The 24,113-nt window shown below is 32.8% G+C and overlaps 1 protein-coding gene across 1 annotated transcript; it reads right to left on the bottom strand.

Moving 5' to 3' along the window:
• Positions 1–6,726: 6,726 nt before the first annotated feature.
• On the bottom strand, positions 6,727–18,094 carry LOC132739585 (meteorin-like protein). Its single transcript, XM_060727320.1, has 6 exons — positions 17,771–18,094; positions 13,104–13,519; positions 8,726–8,782; positions 7,671–8,135; positions 7,325–7,479; positions 6,727–7,037 (listed from the first exon to the last, which is right to left on the bottom strand). Exons 1-4 carry the CDS (start codon positions 17,863–17,865, stop codon positions 7,825–7,827), a joined length of 879 nt encoding a protein of 292 aa, XP_060583303.1. The 5' UTR covers positions 17,866–18,094; the 3' UTR covers positions 6,727–7,037; positions 7,325–7,479; positions 7,671–7,824.
• Positions 18,095–24,113: the final 6,019 nt, after the last annotated feature.

The following is a 24,113-nucleotide window of genomic DNA, read 5'->3' as shown; positions in this document are numbered from 1 at the left end:
TTAAAAGCAGTGAGATGGTGAAGGGTGACTGCGGTGGTTCGGGGATGCACTGTGTGTGGTTGCGTTTGCGGTCCTCTTTGGTCTGCTTTATTAAACGAACGTCAGGCACATGTAACAAACCCTGGTCCGAGACAAAAAGTCTTGAACTCAACATAAAATAGATCAATAAATATTAAAAAAATAATATTATATGGTGATCCTCATTTTGACTAAGTGTATAAATATTGCTTGGTGTATTAACTCTAAGCCTACTGGTGGCAACTGAATCAACACACGAGACCAGTGTCGTCTGATCGTGGTCTGCAATAATTGGTATTCTGTCAATACTGATTTTGAAAATTAGACACAATAACGTTACAGGTAATCGTCTTCATACTGCACGCTCTTTCTTTTGATATATTCTTTATTTACAAAAATTTTGCAAAACGATTTTATGAGAATTCCAAACATGTAAGTGGTAAACACATGACAAGGCGAATTCGAAGGCAATAAAGTTAGTGAAAATATCATAAAAATTGGAGCAAATCATCGCGAAATCTAAAGATTTTACCAGAGCGCGTTCATCCGTCACGTGATTATGCCACGGATATTTATACATGGTTACATTTTTCTAAAGAGATTTTTCTAATTTGTTTAAGAAGACATGATATGTATCAAACATGAGCATGATAAAATCTAATGCTTCAGGGAAGTAAACAAATCAAGAAATCTTTGGACATTGTGGTCCCATAAAATAAACAATGGCGGAGTAATCCAAACAGTTGACGAGCCGGGGATGAGTCAGGTGTGTTATATGTGATATAACTGATAGAGGAGGTCCTTGTATTGTCAGTACAATAACACCTTGTAATTTTAGAAACTGATTTCTTATTTCACAAAAGTATGATGTTACCGTCAAGTATCAAAATTTCGTAGATTTTGTCTAAGATAATTTAGTGTTGATTCTTAAAACAAAGAATCTCTTAACTTTTAACGATGTAGAAGAAAACGGAAAAGACAGATAAAGAATAAATATTTCATCTGTCTATTTATAAGCATACAGAGATGAATTTAAAGTTTCTTTGAAAATGGATAGGTCATAGATCAATGTTTTAACTTTAATCGTCCGACAGGACGCAAGATGTCCCTACAGATATTATTTCATGCATGTGTTGGCATCCTTTTAGGACGTAAACAAGTCAGACTTTTTCCTTACTTGAAATAATTCAGCATCTCTAGCAACGTTCGTAGTGGCAGTAATTTTGCTATATATCAGAAATGTTGTCCATTCCAACAAGTTAGATTTCAACTGATAATGACATTTCTGGATTTTTTATGTAACCGAACAAATGGGTCATTAGACGGACTTGGTTTATTAAACTGTTAGAAGTTGGATGCCACTACGCCATTTGCAATCAGTTTTGTTGCAACAAGATTTTGTTTTCAACTGAATTTTGATAATTCATAGGAAGCATTGGTTAAGCACATCAAAATCTGAATTGTTTTATAAAGAACTTGCTAATTTTCCTCAATCAGTTATCTAAGTAAATAATTTAGTTATTATATTCAGACATTTTTATGATTAACATAAGAATGTTAAGTTACTAGATGGTGGACTGACATTTCACACCTGTGCCCACCGGACCAACAAATAGTTTAATCATTGGACGAATCAGAATATGATTAAAGCATGTTCATTTTTACTCGAGATAGTTTTAATGACGTTGTAGATGTAGAGGGTATTTTGATCATAACTGTTGCTTTAATAACACTATGTTATTTTAAAAGTATTAAATTTAATACTTTAAAGAATATTCTGCTTCAACTGTATATTTATAACTATACTTTTTAAAACATTATAGTTATTTCGTTTTTTGAATTCCATAATTATTCTTTGTTGCAAACCGCTATGTGACTAATGCTTATTTTAAACTGCAATACGCAATACGTTAAGTGCTTAAACTGAAATTGATTACGAAACTAACCGCAAAATACTAGCTTTTCTTGAACATCTACAGTATAAAAAAGAAAATATGTGGAAAAGGAAATGCGATTAAAAACCGCAGTTTAAACTCGAATCAACAATATTGAAACGGAAATAAATTAACAATAAAAAAAAGTTATATACAATGAGTAAAATATATATACGCGCGTTAAAACAGTTTAAATGCAAAGTATCATTACTATTAAAAAAGACTTGATATATCAATTAACAATAAAGTAATATAAACATTATCAATAAATAGTTAGTAAAATTAAAGTAGCGTTTGTAACCCATACGCTACACGTTTTCTTTTAATTTTCTCTTTCGAATAATGATGCATTAAAGGTAAGGGAGTTTCCATTGAAGAAAATTTTGAAAATATATTTGAAAGTAAAAGCCTAAAAATGACCACAATCAGAGATCAAATTATATCAAAATTCATAACGGATTCCATCTGATCTGCGGTTAGAAGCGGAAAATCGCAGCACAATGGCGACATCGTCTACGAGTAACAAATGTGCCCGTACCATAGTTTACGTTGCAGCGACCAACACTAAAAAGTTAGATTTTGACCTAACAATAATAAACATCGAGGACGGTATGTCTGTGGCAAGCAAATGGCCATCGCAATTTATATGTGCATTTGTGCACTCTGCTGTAAATTAAGTGATGCCTTCAAAACGCCCTTTGGACAGTCGTTACAATAGGACGACACCTAATTGAAGATGGTTGGGTGAAATTGAAGATTTAATTAATAGGGAGTTTACGGTCCCTGCAATTGCCGGAACACCTTGGTAACAATTTACAAGTTTAATTTACATGTCATTGATATGAGAACGTGCTGGGTGATTAATGTTACACTGTCCGCACTTGTGTAAACAACCGGACATTCGGCCTATTTGCATACGTTTCGGACAATGGCCACCGTTTTTAATAAATTACTTTTGAGGTCGGATACCCCAGGGTTGTTACATTAATTTGAAATGTCTTGTCACCGCGTTCATATATCTCTTATCAAATAGGGCAAATATTTTGGAATCTCGGCTTGAAATTTTTAAAATTCTGATACTAAATATTTAAATGCTTTATAAATGGTGAAAAAATTTCATTGTTTTTATGGAAAGACGTAAGAGCATTGGTGCTTTATGTCTTTTCCTAGGACTTATTCATTTACTTTATCTGACTTTTTCACATCGTACACCTTCTCATAAGAGCATAGTTAGTTTTGTTTTCGGGGGGAGGGAATGGAGTGGGAGTGAATGGGGAAGGGGTGGAGACGTTTCGAGAATATATACATTTTCATATATATATTTTATTTAAGTTTATTTTGTTTCTGACCGAAAGATGTTTTTATTAGAAGTGTGTATGAATTTCTTTCCTTGCGTACACATTCACATTAGATCATAGATGATGACGTTTTAAAGAGGGAACATTTTGAAAAGGAAACAAAACATAACACAGAGAAATAAACCGTATGTGTTCTTTCATCGTCCTTATCTCGTCCCAATTAGTTAAAAAAGTGCCCATTTATTCTACAATGGGATTGACCGCTTCCTTAAAATCATCTTGACGGGTTGTCCAAAATAAGTATAATACAAAATTGTTACCACAATGCCCATACCATATCATTTGATATCATCACCCTGTTGCGGGTCCGCATTTTAACAAATATGGTCGCACGACATAATACATACTGAAGATTCAAATTGGTTCTAATTAGCTCAAGTTCACGTATCATACTGTACAATCAAACTGTATCATAAAGTAAATGATGAAACGACATCGCCTATTTTCAACCCGCCATTCCTGCCTGTGGCTAATAATGTCTGCCATTTTTAAAGCTGGATTATATCGCGACGTAGGTCTTTTTATACGGGACCGTGGGCTATTTGGAAAGGAGATGTTGCGCAAATTTGTATAAATTTAGGTAACTAAACGGAAAAACTTGAGCCTTAAAATACACAGGAAGCAGTTAGAAAAAAAGCTTTAAATAAACACTGATTTTTGCTGAGAAATCTTATTTTACGTTTGGTTTAAAACATGGATAAAGATACAAAATAATTATGTTAAATAACTTAAACTTACAATAACTGGTGCATCCGTCTAGCAGCTTGAAATAATGAATATCAAAAAGTCGATGGTCTGAAGTATATCAAAATCAAAACTATTTTGCATTACGATGTAGCGATAGAAACCTTATATTTCGTGGAATATTCATTGAATGACGGCCAAGTTGCCAGGAAATTTTGAGATCGTAGGTTCGAGACTGTCATTGTGATGATGACTGTAGATCCTAATATGACCTGCAGTGTTGGTATGATGGTAAAACCAGGAAATGAACTCAGAAACCACGGTTTTTGTGTTATATGTTTGATAAGAAAAAGTCGTTTGCTTTCGTATGAAGTCGTCAACCAAGTGTACTCGGATAAACTCGTTTCCCGGTATAGTGGTAACAATGTTGAGAAGGTATGGACAAAAGATCAAAGAATTCGGAAACAAAAAATGTGTACAATTAAACTTTGTTGCTGACCCTTAGATTCGTGTTGTAAGACAAGTATTCTTTCAATGGTCAATTAATGCACGGAGGTCTGTCCACTAAATGTTTGATTAATTAGAAATGTACACATATTTAATCAGCCTCGATGGTCAGCCATTGTCCGTTATCCATTGACCAGTGTATAATGTTTAAGACTGGAATGGGCAATAATGTCCAGCAATGTTTAGCAGTACAGTTTAAGTAGGGTCATTTTGACCCCATTTTGTTACTATTTCAAGAGATGAACCTCCTTGGCAATAACTTCGTACGTGAATCTTTCAATGGATTGAACGAAGCTAGGATTTTGAACGCTGCAATTTCATTTACATTTAAATCAAATTGAAACGGGAGTCGGTGTTTTTTCCCCAATTCTTTGATATAAATAAAATTATCGTATTGGTTTACACATGTTTTTGAAATTAACGTATTGATTTTAGGAAAAGTTCAATTAAATAATCATTCACGGTAGATTTGGCTGCTGGGTGAATTTCAAAGCTTGGGTTATGTCTGGCAACAAACTCTCACGGTGATTATGTAAAATTTCTGTTTTAAAAAAAGCCTGTATACTAAAGGTGCAGGAATGTTTGTTACCTTAATCCGGGCTTATGTGAACTCATAAGCTGAATTCAGATATTTTTTGTTTATGAAACGAGATTACCTGTAGTTAGCATTTTTTATTGCAGCTTTTTAGTTTACGGCGTCGATTCTATTCCCCATATAGAAACATTGGGAGACAGATTTTGTCTATATGTAAGTCTGATTTCAAATAATAGGCACATTTTCAATACAATGTATTTTTTTAAACAAATTTACGACTTAAAAGACTCTTTTCTTTATATATGGACATCATCTTGTTTGAAATAATGTTTATTCCTTCGTAAACAGCTAAGTGTTTAGACCGAATCATGCGCAAAACAAATTATATAAAAAACGTGTTATGATTCATATTTTAAAAGCATACTTACGGGAAAAGCTACCACGTGACGGTGATATGTATTTTAACTGTATGATAGATGACGTGCTTGAAAGTGTTTTTTTATACTTAAAATGCAACTTGATGTATCAACATGGACGCTTATCTGCGCCAGCCTTGAATACGATATAATTTAGGTATTCATATTACATTAACTTTAAATTATGTACTAAAATATGAACTGCCTCTTCTAAACTAGGGTCGAAAAATAATTAAAGGAATTGAAGCTTAGGCCTATCTGTTTCCTTAACTGTTGGATGTTCCTATTTTTCTCATTAATTCTTTTCAGCGGTCTCTCTTTTTTCATGAGCTTTTGGTTAAATTTAAACAGGTTGTTGCCATCATATATTTACATGTACTAATGCTATCGACACAACAATGGCGTCAGAAGTATTAAAACCCGACTAAATGACTTTTAAGGCAAAAAAAGCGGGGGAAAAGGTCCAAAAACAATGAATTTACAAATAACTACAAGTCTTTATAAAATCAATTCAGAATACGCAAATAAAACGAAGCTGCAGCCGCAAATGAAACTTCATTGTAATTGCTTTAACGGTATTTTGCAAACAATTTGAATCACTGATCGTTTGGGAATTGTACTTTACAAAACAAATGTTTAATGACCAATTAAGTAGGAAGCTTAGATACAAATGTACTCATTTGAAATATAAAACTAAATTGTTGGGTGTTGGGAATTACCTTGGCCAGTTTTTATATTTAAAATGTACACATCACTGGAATTCCTGGGAAAAGTCACTAGCAACACAAGTTTCATCATTTTTAAATCATTTTATTCATAATGTATTCTTAATTTTCCTATAAAAAAGGTATGAAAAAGGTTTTTAAACACTCTGTGATGGTAATCAAGTAACTATACTTTCATGCAGTATAATTTTCACACGACTTTTTCTCTTCATTAAACAAAGGTAACTTGACATTTTGAAGTTTTAAATATATACTTTAAAAGAATGATTTATCACACAGGTGTCACAAAAGCAGACACATTCATTCAACTAGTCTACACTGTAAAATATATAATATATTAAGAAAATAAATGAGACATAGTGCGTGTTATACCGTAATCAAGGTTTGGTGTAATACAGTTGTAACACATATTAAGTAATATACAGAGATACAGCAGTTTTTCATTGTATATATTTAACAAAATTCTTGTCATAAATTTCACAACTGGTGTTATCTTAAGAAGTCATATATTACTTATAGTACAATTTAAGACAGTTTACACAGTGTCAATTTTACCAAGTACATCTTATATACATGTATATATAATATAATTGTAAATTTCTTATAATGTGGTTAAGTTAATATACCATCATTTCACCAAGCGCACTTTGAATACTAGTATATATTCTTATCATGTGGTCGTGATTTATCATACATAGACTTCATGAACTAAGTAAAATGTCTCTTTGTATAAGCCGGTATATGTGTTAAGTCATTCCCGCGCACATCCGAATAAAATCATGTTGCTGTCAGACGACAATTTTCTTATTATCCATGAAGTCCACTTTGGCTTCAGATCCTCTGAAGTCGACCTTTTTTACCTAAAAAGATAATTTAAGATGCAATAATTAATTTATGAATAATAAAATTTCTTAAGAAATATGGTTTACATACAATATACGAGGTGCAAATTATACATGTATGTCAAAATTTGTCTGAACACTAATACTAAGTACATGGTATCAAATTTCAATCCAGATAAGCTATAGATACATCTACATTAATTTTATTTCAATTTAATTTTAAAAACCCAGACAATTAGTTTACTTGTATTTCATTTACACAAAGATCATTATTTTTTTCTACAAATTAAAAATTTTGTATTTACCATGTAGCTGGAAGACCTGATGTTTGGATCACTTTTTATCAATGGTTTAGCCATATGTCCAGTGTGGTTTCAATTTCTGGAAACCAAACATCTCAATGTCTGTTGAATAAACGCTCTTCCTAGACCCCAACAGGTTGTCAAATCATGGCATAGTCCTGAAAAGATGAGATTAAAACTTCTTTCATATGGTTGATGATAATACATTTCTAAAAAGTAATTTTTAAATCGGCTCAGTTAACTAAAAGTTTTGACTAACAAGTTGACTGAGAGAAACCTCCTCACTAATTAGACGGAAAGTGTTTTTGCGCAATAAAATTGAACAACGGAATGATATTATTAAACTTACAGTCTATAAGTAGTGAAGAGATACACTTCCAGGTGCTGACCATGACAACCTCGTTGGCTAGAAGTGATGCGATTAGACTCTCCCCCTTGTTACATCACTTCCGTTTGTCAGAAAGAGACTGAGGTAGATCACGTGACTAGAACTTCCGGTCTTATCAATCTCTGGCACATTCCAACCTCCCTTCTAGCTGTGCTTTGTTGACGATTGTTTCCCATTCATCAAGGTAAGGGGCACAGCCCATAGTAAGCTCTCCGAGTCTTACCCTTCCTGTCATTAAGAAAAGACCATCTCCCTTTGAAACGCCGCATTTCCTCGGTGCTGTAATGGTTCCTTGCAGTGCCGAGTCTCGTTTCAGGCGGGAAAAATGGTCACCAGATGAGCGAATGATTTGGGCGACTTCGACATCGATCTTCGTCTTCGCGATTTCGTCATTATGATTGACCGATTCCATACTTCCAACAATAACTGAAAGAAAAATGAAAAAAATGATTTAAGACAATTTAATTGACCATATAACAAAAGAAACCTAATAATAAAGTAAACCGAAACTTTCCGTTGCCTATTGTTGTTCTTTTCTTTGAGATAATATACATGAAGTATTCAACAACTCATTAATGGTCTATACAAGTTATTTAGTACACCTGACTGACCACCATTACAAAAGATAAGTAGGCACGTTCTTTATTTGGACAAGAAATGAAAAAAGGACACATGCTTAGAAGCGCCGAATATCTGAATCACGGCGTGTTAAGCCCCGAAAGAATGTGCGAGCTTTAATTTAATCCAGTCTCAAGTATATGCAGCGAGAGAATAAAAAACGTATGGCATAGGTTTTAAGAACGCGCTTGCATTAATTGACATGTACAATTTTGTCTTAAGCACTGGAACCTCTTAACAATATTAATAATGCTTAATGTAAGCTCGTGAAGGACAGGTGTGCTGTCGTAAGTTTATTAAGTTTCTAGGCACGTTGTCTAACATGTAGATATAAAACCGAAATAAAAAAACATGTATATATAATATATAAATTGCATAAGTAATGAAACTTTACATACCAAAGTCACTGGAGCAGTACGCTTTTAATAGTTCGTATTCACTGCATGGGCGGCATTCTGTGGGGGAAAAAAGAAAGTCAAATGAATGATAAAATCTTGCAATACATACAATACATACACCATCATATAATTTGAAATGTGCATCATTACCTATATATTCAACAGATACGAAATATTTTTTGAGTATGATCAAATCTATTTCATATCAACGTTTAGTGAAACTCCCCTCGGCCCTAGTTGTTTCTATGCCCATGATCTGCTGAATTTGCTTACGTCATGGATATGCCCCTACTTTGAATTTGAAACGGTCAATTTGAAAATATAGGTATTTCAATATCAAAATACATTGTACATTGAGCTACCAACACAATAGAGCATGGTCAGACTACATGGGCGTGCAGGCTTCCTTACTCTATACTGGTGGCAAAGGCTAATCACTTTCTCTTCTAGTCTAGAAACGTATATAAAAGGGTTAATAATTGCCTAAGTTCACGTGTCTCTGATACTAGCCAATAAGAAATCCACCCTACAGGGCTAATGAAGTTAAATAAAAAGATCATCTAGGTGCTCTTTTATCACTTGATTGAGTTACATAAAACTTATATCAGCCCAATAAATCTACAAAAACACCATTAAATATCCATAAAATTCCCTTCTATTTTCACCCTTCGTGTTCATTACATGAGAAAACTTTTACAATATTCTGACGATTTATTTAATGGTGAATCTGAATATTTCTGAGTTAGCAATAAAAATGGAGCATATTGTCACCTTAGTGCAATAACTAGAATTAACTCCTATTAAAATAAGGACTTAATCCATTATTGCACAAAGATGACGATATATGACTTATTATGTTGTTAACTAATTAGTTTGATAGGAGGTTATATATGGACCAGTTGTCGGCGATTGACGAATCTTTTTATGTATTTTTACATCATTAGTGTATCTAAATAGGCAGGACTGTAATAATCCCATTGTAATTATGGCAATTTTACTCCTTTTTTTCATAGTAAAGTGTCTTTTTAGCCTTTGTTCAGATAGTATCTTATATAATGAATGAATATATTCATTTTCGTTGATCTAACCTTAAAGTTAAAATCGTACTTTCCTTAATAAAGAAATGCAAATTTGCTTTATTTTACATTACCCTAAAGATTGAATTTTTTTTTAAATCATGGTCACGGCACCATGCGTATATAATGCTAGCATTCCGAAGGCATCATAAATATGTACAACGTCATAAACACTATTATATCATAGAAAGCACGCGAAAATCGTGCTATTTTGATAATGTAACAAACTGTAATGCTACCAAGGCAAGGAAGCGATCAGAGTTCTCAGGTGAGCAATTGTTGCAATCATACAATCTGGTATCGCCTTTTCTTTCGGGATATTGCTCATAATAATGATGAATCAGCGAAACATCTTGATAAAAGAATTATGAGTAATAATATATAAGATGATGATTAAAACATATGCTGATCATTTAGAAAACGAGGCATGTTCGCGAAGACAGCAAACTGCTGTGCAACACACTGATTCAAGTAATGTACGAAACAGAAATAAATTATTTGAAATGATTTTTGGCCGTGTATTTTTTTTACTTGACGACAAAATATCACGAATCATGTTTTTATTGGCTAATAAGCTTTTTTAAAAAAACTGATATTATAAAGTTCTACACAATTAAGAAAACCTAGGGAATAGTACGGAATGGAACGGAGGAGAAAAGGACACAGCCAAAAACAGAAAATGTATACTAATTTCATAGTCTCTTGCTTTATTTGTATCAATCATTTTATCTAATGTATGTAGAAAACTTTAAATGTCGTATGCATCGTCAAACATCTTTTTTGACAAAACACATAAGTTAGCGTTTCTGCTTCATTTAATATTACAAACTGCGAGGGTATATTCTGAATGAATATAGTTACATTTTTATGGCAAAATTTTTAAGATGTTATTAAAATAGTGTCGCTTCAGAAGTTGAATATATTATGAAATATTAAAGAAGAAAAGCCGCAATGACCCCAACGGCTTAAAATGTTAAAAAAGATGGTAAAACATGCAAAATGAGCTGCAAATCACGTGATTCACTTTTTATACACCATACGAGTTTAATATCTTTTATCCGGCTAAATTCTATATTTTTTCCAATTCGTACCATCCGGTTGATATTCCAGTGACTGACATACGACAGCGTGATGTTGTGAAACTATCTATTTATAGAAATTCTAGCTGAAATTAATCATGTTTTAGAAGGAAGTTTCAGGGATTTTGAACGTCTTGTATTACAATTGAAGCGTGTCAAAATTAATGTTTTATGCGTTTATTGAATGCATTTGTCAGGATCGGATTTCACTGTACCCTTAAACTCTGGACTATCCTAAATCTATAAAACTGATGCGCATTTAAAACAGCTTCATTTTGAATTACATATCCTGTTCAAATGTCTTCGCATGAACAAATATGAGGGATTGGTGCACGGCCTTTTGAATATCAGCGACTATCTTCTATGTTGAGATTGGGCAATATGAATTTAATACAAAACGCCAAACTCCGAGCACGAACTTTCAAAACAAGCTGTATGGAAAAGAGAGGTTCAGAAATGCAGCAGTTTATTTAACTTTAACATTCAAAAGATATGTTCCAGACCCGTGATTTTTTCACGTGTGCGTCATTGACCTGCACGTGCTGGAGAAGAACGTGCATGCACGATATTTAAGAAAAGCCTGCAGAATGCTGCTCGGACTTCACGTAGTTTTGTGCGGTAAATGCTTGGCGAAAATCAACTTCACTCCAAAATGATATATTATTAAATTATAATCTTTGCATAAGTTGTGGATTGTTATCGTTTGACCTCGAATGCGGATCGATACATTGGCAATTATCGTGGGATAAGATAGACACGAAGAGCTGTGATAATTCAATGTCACAGACGGAATAATTATGTTTATTTCAATGCTTGAAGATAATTATTCAAAACCTGTTCTAACATCCATGGTACAGTCTGTACTCAAATACACCACTGATTATATATAACTTTTATGAATTTAGAGAAAGACTTTTAAGTCCTATAAAAATTTCAAATACAAAAAAAATCGATATCAAATCATTTAAGTTGTAGATTTCTTTTTAGAAATAAAATTAATAAGGCGAAAATGTGTACCTATTAGTAAGTCAAATACAACGCGACGGGTTTCCAAGTGAATGAATTAGATTTAATGCCTTTCATAATGAATACATGTAAAAAATGAATAGCAGTGTTTTTTTTTCAAAATCACCTAACTTATCAGAATAGGTTCTCCTGGTTTAGAAATTGACAACCTTAGCTTTAAGAGAAGAAATGATTTTTGACAATATAAAATCTGTTTTTATTAAATTTTAGGGCGGTTCAACGCAGACTTATCGATCGGTAAAAGCAAGGACCGCCGCACTCGGACACTGCAGCTCGTTTTCAAACCAGTAACTTTTTACAAAAAACGTATAACAAGCATGTACTAAACACCTAGTTTTAACATGAAACACTATACTGCCAACAAAAGTTAACTGTAAATATAATGAGCAATTCATCCGCGTATGATTTTCAAGTAAACGCGGACGCACAATGCTCAATTGTTCGGGTATGAGACGGAGGTCGCCCAGGTGCGCTTATTAGCTTATGCTCCCGTAAAATTCGCTATTAAATGAGAAACTTTCTTAACACAGGTGCCGAGTGGGTTTCACAATTGACAAGAATATGGACAAATGCATAAAACAGCCATTATCCGGTCTTTTGTCATATTTTCATAATATCGTTTATAAACCATGATATCAAAAGTTGTATAAATAATGTAAAAGCATTTGCTACGAAAACTTTTAACACTTCATAGAAATGAAGAAGCTATTCAAGTTATCTAAAAGCGCAGCACTGTAATAAAATGCCTTTTGAAAATGAGATAAAATATACACAAATCTCCGTCGAAGCTACAGGTTTCATAATTTATAAATGTCGTTTAGGTAAAAAAAGTAGATTTTTAAAATGTTTTGATTTGAAACTCTTATTGAAAATGATATAAAAGAAATATTCACTCAGTTAAAGCGTTTCTTTTGCATAACTATCTGGGTTTTAAGAAAACGTGGTGGTGCGTCATGTGAGAGCTTAAGTGAACTAGACCCAACGAATCTTGTTATGTCAAAGAGCTCATTTTGAACATCAAATCCCACCTAGGATATGTGCAAATATTTTGCAGTTATAATGTTGTATATTTTCTTCAATATAAAGTCATATGCAAAGTTATGTTTAAGGAAAGTTTACTTCCGTTTGTAATGCAACTACGCAAATAGATTTTGTCATTGAGAGCAAAGAAATAATATCCCATGATAAATAAATTACCTTCAATTGGAGACTTTTCCACTTTTGGTACGTAAACCAGATCGTACCGGAAGACAACTCTTTTAGACTCCAGCGTTTCATCAACTTCCGGTTCTAAATATAGAATCACGGAATTCGTTGCCTGGATACATACTTCGTTGCTCTTCCCTCTGGAGGTTACAAGTGGTTGCAGGTTGTTGTCATTCAATATGAACTGATTTCTTTCCGATGGCGACTTTGAATTTATATTCAATTCGGCTTCTCGCGAAACCTTTAGCTTCAAATCCCCGGTTTCAACAACGAAACAGGATTGAAACTTCCCAGGCATTTCTGGTCTGAGTTCGACCCTCAGTGCACCAATCGGGTTGTACCACGTGACAGAACCGTCCATGCACGTCAGAGTGGTCAAGTGAACGCCTTTGCTAGCATCGGTAGCACTGAAATACAAAATAAACAAGTTAAGAAAATAGACATGTTAAACACGTAGCATAGTGATACAGGTATTAAAACGTATTTTTATAATAGCCAGAAAAAACATATCCAAAGTTTGAATGTTTATAAATATATTGTTTTTTTGTATTAACGTGTGTGTTTTGTTGAATTAACGCATGTAACTTTCTTTGTGCCAGTGACAAATGCTAATTGTTGACCTTCGTTTAAAATGACAGGAAAAAAAATACAAATGATTTGGGTGTACAGGATTGAGTGACCTTTTCTCTGCTTTTCTTTCCTTCGTCCACAACAGCTGTTGTATGATACATTTGCCTGTGGTCTACATACTTGAGTCTACGTGTCAAGCTAATAAATGATTTCCATTTATCAAAAGTGATAGTTTAATAATAGAATGACAAAACATTTCATCATAAAACGCTCGAATGCAAATTAAAACATTTATAAATTAGATAAATGACTTTAAAGGTCGCGTGCCTCTTTTTAAAACATTTGGCACACGCGCCGAAACTCATTCGCAGATTAACGCAAACCTGACCCTGTCCTTTTGACCCCAAGTAAAATAAAATCTACATATCGTCTGCAAGTTTATTAAAATTCGAATCATCTGAGATAAAGAAGTTTAATTAACCCAAAGAAACGGTGACATAAGCAAAGATCATCTTCTTGAAACCTAAAAAGAAATGGGACAAAGCTCGGTTATTGAGATGTACCGATTAATTACATAAATCAAGTCATTGTCATAATGACAAGCAAAAAAATTCGGACCAAACCATGGTCCAGCAATCAAGTATTGGCCTTTTAGAGGGATCTTCACCGTTTCATTCATCTGCAGTAATTTTACGATAAATAATAATAATTGTCGCTTTATAATATGTAATTTTGTATTCTTTTGTTTCTTCAAAGCAGACGACTTATTTTAAAGAAAATAAAATAAGCAGACGACATCATTTAAAAAACAACCCTGAACTTATTTGCCCCAAATCATGAAGTCCACATTATCTAATAGTTGACCTGATTGATAAACTGACATTTGAAATTAGTTTGTTTCAATTATTTCGACACTTGTTTTCTTCTTAAAACGCTTTTAAACATTTCGAAAACCGTACTTTAGAATTAATGTTATAATTACCAATTGTAATAAATACTAGGGACTATAACTCTTTTTGGAAGGACCGAAGTGTTTTAGATGTGGACTCTGATACCATGTAACACACCCATGTAATCACAAAAATTACTAACAAACTAATCTCGACAACCCGGATATCACATTACTGGTGCCTGAATGTGCTATTTTCTATGCAATGGGACAAAAATGTATTGAAAAGGTGTTACGATTAGTGGCATTTCTATACAGGACAAATAAAAAAACACTTCAGTTTCAAATTTTTACCATTTGACTCGCTCTGATAAACTGAAGGGGGAGATTGTAAATGAAGATAGGTGCTATCAGAGACGGTCTTTTCGGTGGCTCTTTCATCAGTGGGGCACAGTGATAATTGTTATTACTGTAATTCAAAAACAAATAAACCCGAGTTATAATCTCTGTAGCGATTTTAGAATGTAAATAAACAACGCCTCGCAAGGCCACGTGTATGTAAAGAAAGGCTTATATTTGTAATATTAATTGCAAAGTTGGTATTTAACACTCTGTCACATTACTGCAGTGCTCATTTATATTTATAACATCGCAGTCAACATAATTGTGCAGCCGACGAAATTGGCCTAGATATCCATAGCATTCATTGGTGCTTTAAATGAGAATGGGCAATGAGCAGGTCATGAAACATGAGGCTAGGACAAGTTTGAGGAGAGCAAACGGTCCTTGCATGGTCCAATAGTTTAACACATGATTTGTTTGAGCAAAATTGCATCGAAAGCAAATTTATAATTTCTGAGAAGGAACGAAGCAATTTTGAAATGAATATATGACCTGTGTTCCTTAAACTATGTGTATGTCTGTAACTTACAGTTACATTGCACGGTATGTCATCATGAGGCTGCAGAATTCAATCAATCAATGTAATGTCAAAATAACCCGAGATGATGATACTGACATAAAAATCAGTCGTCTAGACATTATAATAGTACGGCAATTAAGCAGTCAAACTGTTGTAAGAACAGGAACATTGCCAGAATCGTAAGTGTAACAGGTTATGTCTGGGTTGACTGTAGTTTTTTGACAATTATAACATTGGTAATTTTGGCAACAATCGAAAACAAAGATATTAAATACTAGAAAGTGCCAATTGTGTAAAAGATCACGATGCAAGTTGTTAAAAAAACAGTTTTAACAATCATAATGTGCTTACAATAAATAATACTGGCACTTAAATGTCAAATTGATATAGTGCATCATCTAAAACGTATTTCTAAGATATTCGCTGGATAGAGAGCATATACTGATATAAAATTTAGGTGTCTTTTATATCATCATTATTTTACATTCTTTATTGGAAAAGACTGTAATAGATATAGTTATCGCCAATATAATTTACATTTCAAAAGTAACCTTTAATGAATGATTGAAAAGGGCATCACTATTTTCTAATCCTTCGGAATCAAACCTAAATGATTGAGTTCTTTAAAGAAAAGTCATTATTTATGCATATATTAATATGAACCAGACATATTTTATTATAGATAGATATATATTGCAGCAGATGATGCGATTTATCTACCTTACAGATGCAAGCTGAATGAGTCACCGACGATATTGTGATGTACGGCTGACAGCACAGTTAAAAACATTAAAACATCCAGTTGTTTATATTACGCGAATATGACACGATGTTGGCGGAAAGTTTTTTTGACGAGACATTATGGCTAAATGCTTCATTTATATAAATAAATACAAAGCGTTGAGCATTGACAGAAATAGAATCTAATTGCAAATATTTCATCAAAACCTTTTCTTTTTTCCTTAGAAAGAGTTTAAAGTGAAAGTGCTGTTATCTTTTTCAAGTTTAGCTCGACTGATCATTAAATTAGTTGTTTCATAGTAAAATTTATTATCAGTTATGCGGTGCACCAATTATTGCATACAAGTATGCATGTACCATTTTTTCCAGTTTTCATGTGATAAGATTTCATAGTTTTATAACACACACTTTCCAATCAATTCCTAATGGACCATGAATTATTACTGTAGAAGACAACATACTGTATTTCTATTCAACTTGTCCAAAAGGTCCCATAGCGGTGGCAGTAAATTATTTAGTACCCTCGTGTAATATTGCTACTGATAAAACACAGATTTGAGTCAAAGGTCAGTAGTGTCTGATAACTATGACAAAAATACGAATTCAAAACAAACAGTCATATGAATAAGACAAGACGTTGACCTCGACTGATTTCCCTACACGTGCTTTACGTGCACTAAAGAAGATCTTTATCAGAATGTATTTATATAATTTGACGTCCCTCAGACTGGGGAGATATTGGCTAAATCACTGTTCTGTCAGGGTTTACATTTCAATAACCCCCGCAGCTAACTTGTTAAAATAATATTGTTTCAAAATGATTAAAATATGACATGGTAATTTAATTAAACAACCGAAATTACGTCATATGAAGTTACTTTATGCGTAAGGTCATTTGACATAAGATTGACCTTTGTGTGCATTAAGTATATTACACATATAAAATATATAATCTTAAAATGATTAATCATCTGCCTTCAAATAATTACAAATATATATTTTATCATTCTGTTACATAATATATCTTGTATCGGTATTTAATAGAACAGTGTATGAGGTAAGCATTGAGAAAGCATTAGATGACCGCATGTTTCTACATTAATCATTACAGTTCTAGCTGATTCATATTATAATCATTAAAAAGAAATACACACTTATAACATCCAGCATGTGAGAAGAGAAAAAAAACACAACTAATATTTAAAACATTTAAATCTCATTAAACTTAAGTCTTTAATCATTGTAAGTGGATTTTCTTAATACCTTCGTAATACATTTTGAACGGTGAATAAATTAAATCCAATTTAAGAAGTTGACATTTTTCTATGCACCAGAAACACTGTACTTTTCATATCGAAATTGTCCTAAAATACCACATTTTCTTTCCCCTTCGAACAGACGACTTTACTAGGGTTATTTAAAACTGCTATGAGACAGTACACTACGAAATTTTAAAGAAGGTACTTTTTTATAAGTTTAATACAGTTTAATGAAAAAAAGGTATTTAGAAGAAAAAATTCTCCGCGTTATATTTACCTTATAGTACAGTCACACTGCTCACATGTGTGCTGGATGGACAGGTCCACCAGAAGGACCATAACTAGAAGCATCTGTAACCATGGTATTTCCATTGTGATAATTTAATAAAAATTTGTCACCAACTTTTTTTTACTATTTTCTTACTTTTTAACATTCATTTGAAGAATTAAAAGTTTTTCGGTTTTAAAATCCAAGCGTTTGAATGAAAACAGATTGTCAAGTAAAATCCAGATAGAAATTCAAGATCTTTATGTGAACACCTGTAGTTTTAAACCCCTCTCTTAAATGAAGTTCAGTTTACACTGTTAATATCGCAACACTCGTCCAGATCTTTATTGGTTGAAGAGGGCGGAGCTTATTTTCTGATATCGAATCAGATGTCGAGTTGCGTTGCGCGCTCGTGCGGAACTACTCTATTTTTCTGACAGGGTTGTAAATTGACTGATAAATTATTCAATAAGCTGATAAAATTTCGCACCAAGTTTGACAACGATTCGAAAAGGAATACACACTTGTACAATTTGTTCTGTTTTACCAAACATGCTTAAATCTTATAATCTCGAAATATACTTCAGAATTAACAATTATTCAGGAATGATATTTAAGTGTAGAAGACCAATACCTTACTTCAATACCTTACCAGTCTAAAAAGTACATTTTAATAAATATGTATGACATTTGCATTTTCACAAAACAAACATAGATACAGTCATCATACATACAGGAATTCGTAAATGATAGCAATGTCACGAACAATGGGTCAGTGTTTCCGCGCTTTTATTAGCAATAAAAGTTAGCAATCGTCTGCAAAAATGTTAAGAAAGTCATAATTTCCAACGATTTGAATGATACGAAATGTCACTTATTTACAACGACTTCATTCGTTAAACATTTTATTTGGTCAAATTAGCAAATATTTCCGGATAAACAGACAAATTTAGGGTTAAATAGCCCCTGTATATATCCCCTAGGTACATAGATTGGCAAGATAAATGGTCAAACCCATAAAGAACTATAAATCTCTGAATTTTATTACAGAAATAAATTTATATGCTAGATGCCCTTAAAGATAATAAGACAACTTTTGCATTGTCCGCGAACTTTTAGATCATGTTCATGATAAAAAGTTAAATCTAGGGGAGAAAACTGAGTTTGAATTTGAAATTTAGTAATTTTACTTTCAGGATTGTCTTTCCTGAACATGCTATACAAGCTTAATTTTTCTCTAAAGATTACTCTCTTATTTATCTGATTTATATAATTATATGTATATTTTTCAACAAAATTCTTCGTTTTCTTTGTCCTTATATAGGTTAGTTCAGTACTGTATCCAGGATCTTTCATATAGAATCTATATGAAAGACCCTGCCGTATCTTAGCAACTTAAGAAACTTGAAGTGCGATGTAATATTTATTGTACATGAAGAAAAAACATAATGTCTTTCTTCTATTGTATTCATCTAAATTAAGATACTTTGATTAAGAAAAGATAAGTTCAATATGTAGAGCGATGGACTGTGAATCGGGCGACCCGGGTTCGATTCCCGGGCAGTGCATGTCACTGAGATCATGAAATCTTTTCTACGGTCATTCTCACTGTACATGCCAGTGCAGATATTATCAGAACCTTGCAACTGCTTGAAAACCTGCAGGATGCAGTAGATGAACTGTGCTCTTGTAAATAAATTTGTGCCTTACGGAGGGTAAGCTATCCATCAGAAGTATTAAAACTGTTGTCCTTTTTTGTTTCATTTCATTAAAAAAATTTGTTGTTGACATTTCAAATTTAACATGGTATTCTGGTTTCCAATTCCGCACAACGCATATTAATGACATGTCTTGGCTGCCATAAACATTTAATTTTAGTATAAATTGATCATCATTAATCTTGACGATTTTTATAAAATACATTTGTGAACATACATTCTTCAGTCATCTCAACCCCTTCATACAATATCACTCATATCAAACGTATGACTTGTCAAAATTCATCAAAATATGATATTGTCAAAAAAAAAAAAAATATAGCAAAAGTGGAAAAAATGGTAAAAAAATGTCTCGAGTGACCATCACCCTTGTCATCTGGTATGTACATATATAAGATCTCCAGCCATCGAGAAGCCCTGTAAATCATTTTACTCTAGATCAAAAGGGGGAGTTATAAGAAACTCGATCGCCGTGGTGGCAAAGAAATTTTTCATATCTGATTTCATTAAATATGTACTTAAAACCATCATCTGCACATGCCCCTTTTAAGATGAAAATTAGATGTATGTTTTATAGAAAATCATACATTGTCATCTTGTAAGATTTGGGCTATAATTTATGCGGCCTCACAGATTGATATCTAAGACTGGGCATAAAACTGACCCTTAAAAGATGACCGTTTATGTACACGTGTTTTATTCCATTTTCTTTACATTTCAAATTTAAATGACAACTAAAAAGATATCTTTATAAATCTAAGTAGTTATACTTCAAGTTGATGTATTTAAAATATGAAGATAAATTTTCTTCAGATGCGCATCTTAACCTTTTTTGAAAGACGCTTAAAGAAAAATATCCTTTTAATACATAGTGTTTTTTTTCGCTTATTTATTTTATTTGGAGGAGATTTATATGAACCCAAACTAATTGATTAAAACTTTTTTCAAATCTGTTTTCCTTAACTACTCAAGTTGTTTTTGAAGTTTTTATAGGAACGTGAAAAAATGTATGTATTTGAACTCTATGTTTATCATCTTGGTTTTTTTTCTTTTCTACAGTTTCCATTCAAATGAAGTCATAAACCGTTATTATACGGTTCGAATGGACACTTTTCAATATCCTCATTAAATAATAATGGTTGAAAAGTATCATCCCTTTTCGATCTTTTAAATAACATTCGGTATTTTGATTTACTTTTTAACAAATTGTTGAATAGCATTATAGCGAAATGTTTAAGAATGTGATTTTGTCATGGTTTTATTATTGAAGCAAAGATATTTTTATGACTATTTCTCCGTGTAAATACATAACATCTTGATGTCACATCCGACCACCCAACTCGTTTGTGCAAGGTACGATATTGACTCTTAAGATTTTTATGGCTCCGCATAAAGAAAATGAAGTCCGTGACATAAACAATACGAAGCATGATTTTGAAAATCGAACAGGCTTTTGCTGGGAAATGTATCTGAATATATCTAAAATGAATTTTAAAAAATATATGAAAGGAAAAAAACATTACTTTCTTTATGTCATTTTCTGTGTAAAATAAAAAAAAAACATGATTGATTAATACTGTTTATGCATTATTTTATTTTGAATTTTCATCATTATCATCGTCATTGTTGTTGTTGTTTTTGGCTCGCCTGTTTTCAAAAACATCGTCAAAATTTGACAGTTTGCACGTTCATCGTTACAATTTTCATTGTTTTCTAAATCATGTTCACCGGCTACGCAATGACATTTTTGCTGCCAATGCTCAAAAGTTGCGCAAAACAATGCAAACTTTGTGAGATGATTTCAAACATAGAGATTCGGTTCCCACGTTAAGTGTTTGCTGAGGATGAGAAGTTGTTCACAGTTTGGCTACATTTGTAAATGAGTGTCGTGCGCGATGAAATATCAGTTGCAATTAAGGTGTAAGTTTTCTCAGGCCAATCAAAATGAAGGGCTTCACACTGGGATACAGTAAACATCTATACTATGATACTTTCTACATGCTTGCAAATGTACTAGCTCCGTATGTCTATAACGCATACAATGCCAAATGCAATAATGGCGTCGTTGTTACTGCTGCTGCTGCTGCTGCTGCGAACAGAAAAAAATATTATTTAAAGGACGCAAGCTATTAGAATTTTTTTATAAAGTATTATAAACTCTTAATCAAATCTAGACCTAGCTCAACATGGATGTTCTTTTCTGGAAAGAAAATGTGTCCTTGTCCATTACAGACGAAGGTCGGGTATAACGCATCGGTTAGCTGTAACCCAGGTTCCCGCCATCGGGGCAGCGCGGGGAAAATGGGATGAGTTTTATACCGCACTGCCTGGTCAATAGTTTTGTTTTAGCGCCTAAATAGAGGGAAATGTACCCAAGTGGTGGACGGGGTTTTACCAGATTTTTTAAAATTCCAAAAGTCACAGTCCCCGATATTCCTTGTGGTAGGGGCGTTTATATAACTGACTAGTGTCAAATGTGGCAATCATAATTTTTCATGTCAATTTCTTCAGCGTTCTCAAAAATTGGACAGTCTATAATTCACGTTTGTAAGTCTTTTGAAACAAATGACCGATATCTAAAACAAAAATGATAACAAAAACCTAAATGTTATTGTTGATATTTCATACTTTTCACAATATTGTGTGCACCATGGGAAAAAAACTTGACGTAAACAAACCTTTGGCGAGTTTCATTACAAAATATTCAATTAACGTGAAGAAAAACGACATGGTTTGATTTCAAATTTATCGAACTTTAGTAGAAAGTCGTGAAATTTAAGATTATGAGAAAACGTTAGCATTTTTTTCACCGTCATTTAAAACCAAATTATCGATCATGAGCAAGATCCATTTTGCAAGAATAATCTTGGGATTTTAGAAATTGAATACGCAAGAGTTAAATTTTCATGATCAAATTATAGGGCGAAAAAGCATTTACATTTATTGGATTAAAATAAAATAATTGTTTTAAAATGTTATAATAGTTATAGAAACCTGTGGGGAAAATCATTTGAACAATAATTATAAGCGTGCGATTTTATTGGGTAATTTAATAAAGATATATACCGCAAAGAGAAAACTGCAACTCATAAAGTTATAATTCGATAGCTCGTTCAGAAAAATATAATTGTTTTAAGAAGAGTTTAAAGCGGCATAGCTACAGATTAGTGCTATTTTAATACGAAAATGTAGTAATTGTTTTTTGGTAGAAAAATGTTACCTAGCTTTAGAACAAGCTAGCATAAGGTCTTTTTTCCGCATAAATTCTTATATTATTTTTTTCACAGACTTTGCCCATAGGTGTTCTTCGGTTAGGCTGTCAACTTCAGGACACTGGGTTACCGGGCTGCTAACGCCACAGTTCAGCAGGTTTTATTGCAAATCATATATGTTTGTAATGTCCTAAGAAAGTGCTCAGTATGCATTTTGGACCGTTTCCGTATTTCTAATATATGTCTGCTAAGTCCCTAGGTGATCCAATCAAGTTCGATCGCCATGCCGCCAATTTTACAGCAAACTGGACATAAGATGCAAAGCTATATCACATACTTTGTAACAAGCTTTCTACAAATTGAGAGTTAAAATAAAGTTTAATGAGCCGAAATATAACCTTTTTCCAGACGGTATAATAATAGTAATGAAAAGATATCCGCAAACAATTCATTAATACAGATATCTTAATTCATTAATTTGCCTAATCATTTGTAAATAAAAAAAACTGCACGTATATAGTGAACTTTTATAAATGAAATAATATATAAAGTATATGGACAAACATATCTTAGTACGAGGAAGTAAAATACATACACATGTACTAAGAAATTAAGAATATTTGCTGACAAAATACCTATTAAAGAGATGAATAATTACCTTTGTTAACACATGTCACGTCTTAAAACAGATTGTTTAAAAGGCGACAATGTACAAATGTATAGACTTTAGAAAAATGAACAGACAGTCGCATTCCATGCAAGTTTCCCATGCAACTAAATATACTGCAAACAACTATTTTAAAATAGATATAAAAGATGAACAATGGGTCCAGGTGTATAGATGACCTTCTGTTATATCCACGATAATATAATGTAGTGTTTGCGAGCTTTGATGCCATATATCATTCGCATGTGTTACATTTTTTTCTTTCTTTGGAGGAGAGGGCAGGTTGATGAAATTAAAAAATATCTTTAAAATATCTTTGCGTGGATGTACATAATGAATGTAGTTGTATACATTAACTGTTTTTGTTTGTTTGTTTTGTCTTCTTTTTATGCGCCCTATAGATACATATGTAGACATGTAACTAATAAATCATGAATTAATAAATACATAGGGAAAAATCCAGTCATGTACGAGTATAGTCCACCAAGATATACATGTATTTTGCAAGCAACTTTGCCTTTTTAAAATCGGTCTCAGTTAAAGTTATATGAGACTTAATCAAGTATGTTGTTGATGATGATGATGAGAATGAAAAAGAAGAAGTAGAAGAAGAACCAGGAACACCCCCAGCGGTAGCAACAATACCAATGCGGTGTATTGATATTTGCCCCAAGGACATTTGTCAAAATTAATCGCGGGACATTTGCCCCAAGTAGTAATGTAATGGTGGATATATGTCATTTGTCTCCCCCACC

The sequence above is a fragment of the Ruditapes philippinarum genome, unplaced genomic scaffold, assembly GCF_026571515.1.
Source record: "Ruditapes philippinarum isolate M1 unplaced genomic scaffold, ASM2657151v2 ctg4533_1_1_1_1, whole genome shotgun sequence".
NCBI lineage: Eukaryota > Metazoa > Mollusca > Bivalvia > Venerida > Veneridae > Ruditapes > Ruditapes philippinarum.
The sequence above is the reverse complement of the archived record's forward strand: the minus strand, read 5'-3'. Positions and strand labels throughout refer to the sequence as shown.

Excerpts from the sequence above, each read along its gene's own strand:
- LOC132739585 (XM_060727320.1), bottom strand. The coding sequence starts at position 17,865 with ATGGAAATACCATGGTTACAGATGCTTCTAGTTATGGTCCTTCTGGTG. Across the intron at positions 13,520-17,770 it reads CAGTGTGACTGTACTATAAG|TGCTACCGATGCTAGCAAAG; the intron begins GTAAATATAACG and ends TTTGTATTTCAG. Across the intron at positions 8,783-13,103 it reads GGAAAAGTCTCCAATTGAAG|AATGCCGCCCATGCAGTGAA; the intron begins GTAATTTATTTA and ends TTTCCCCCACAG.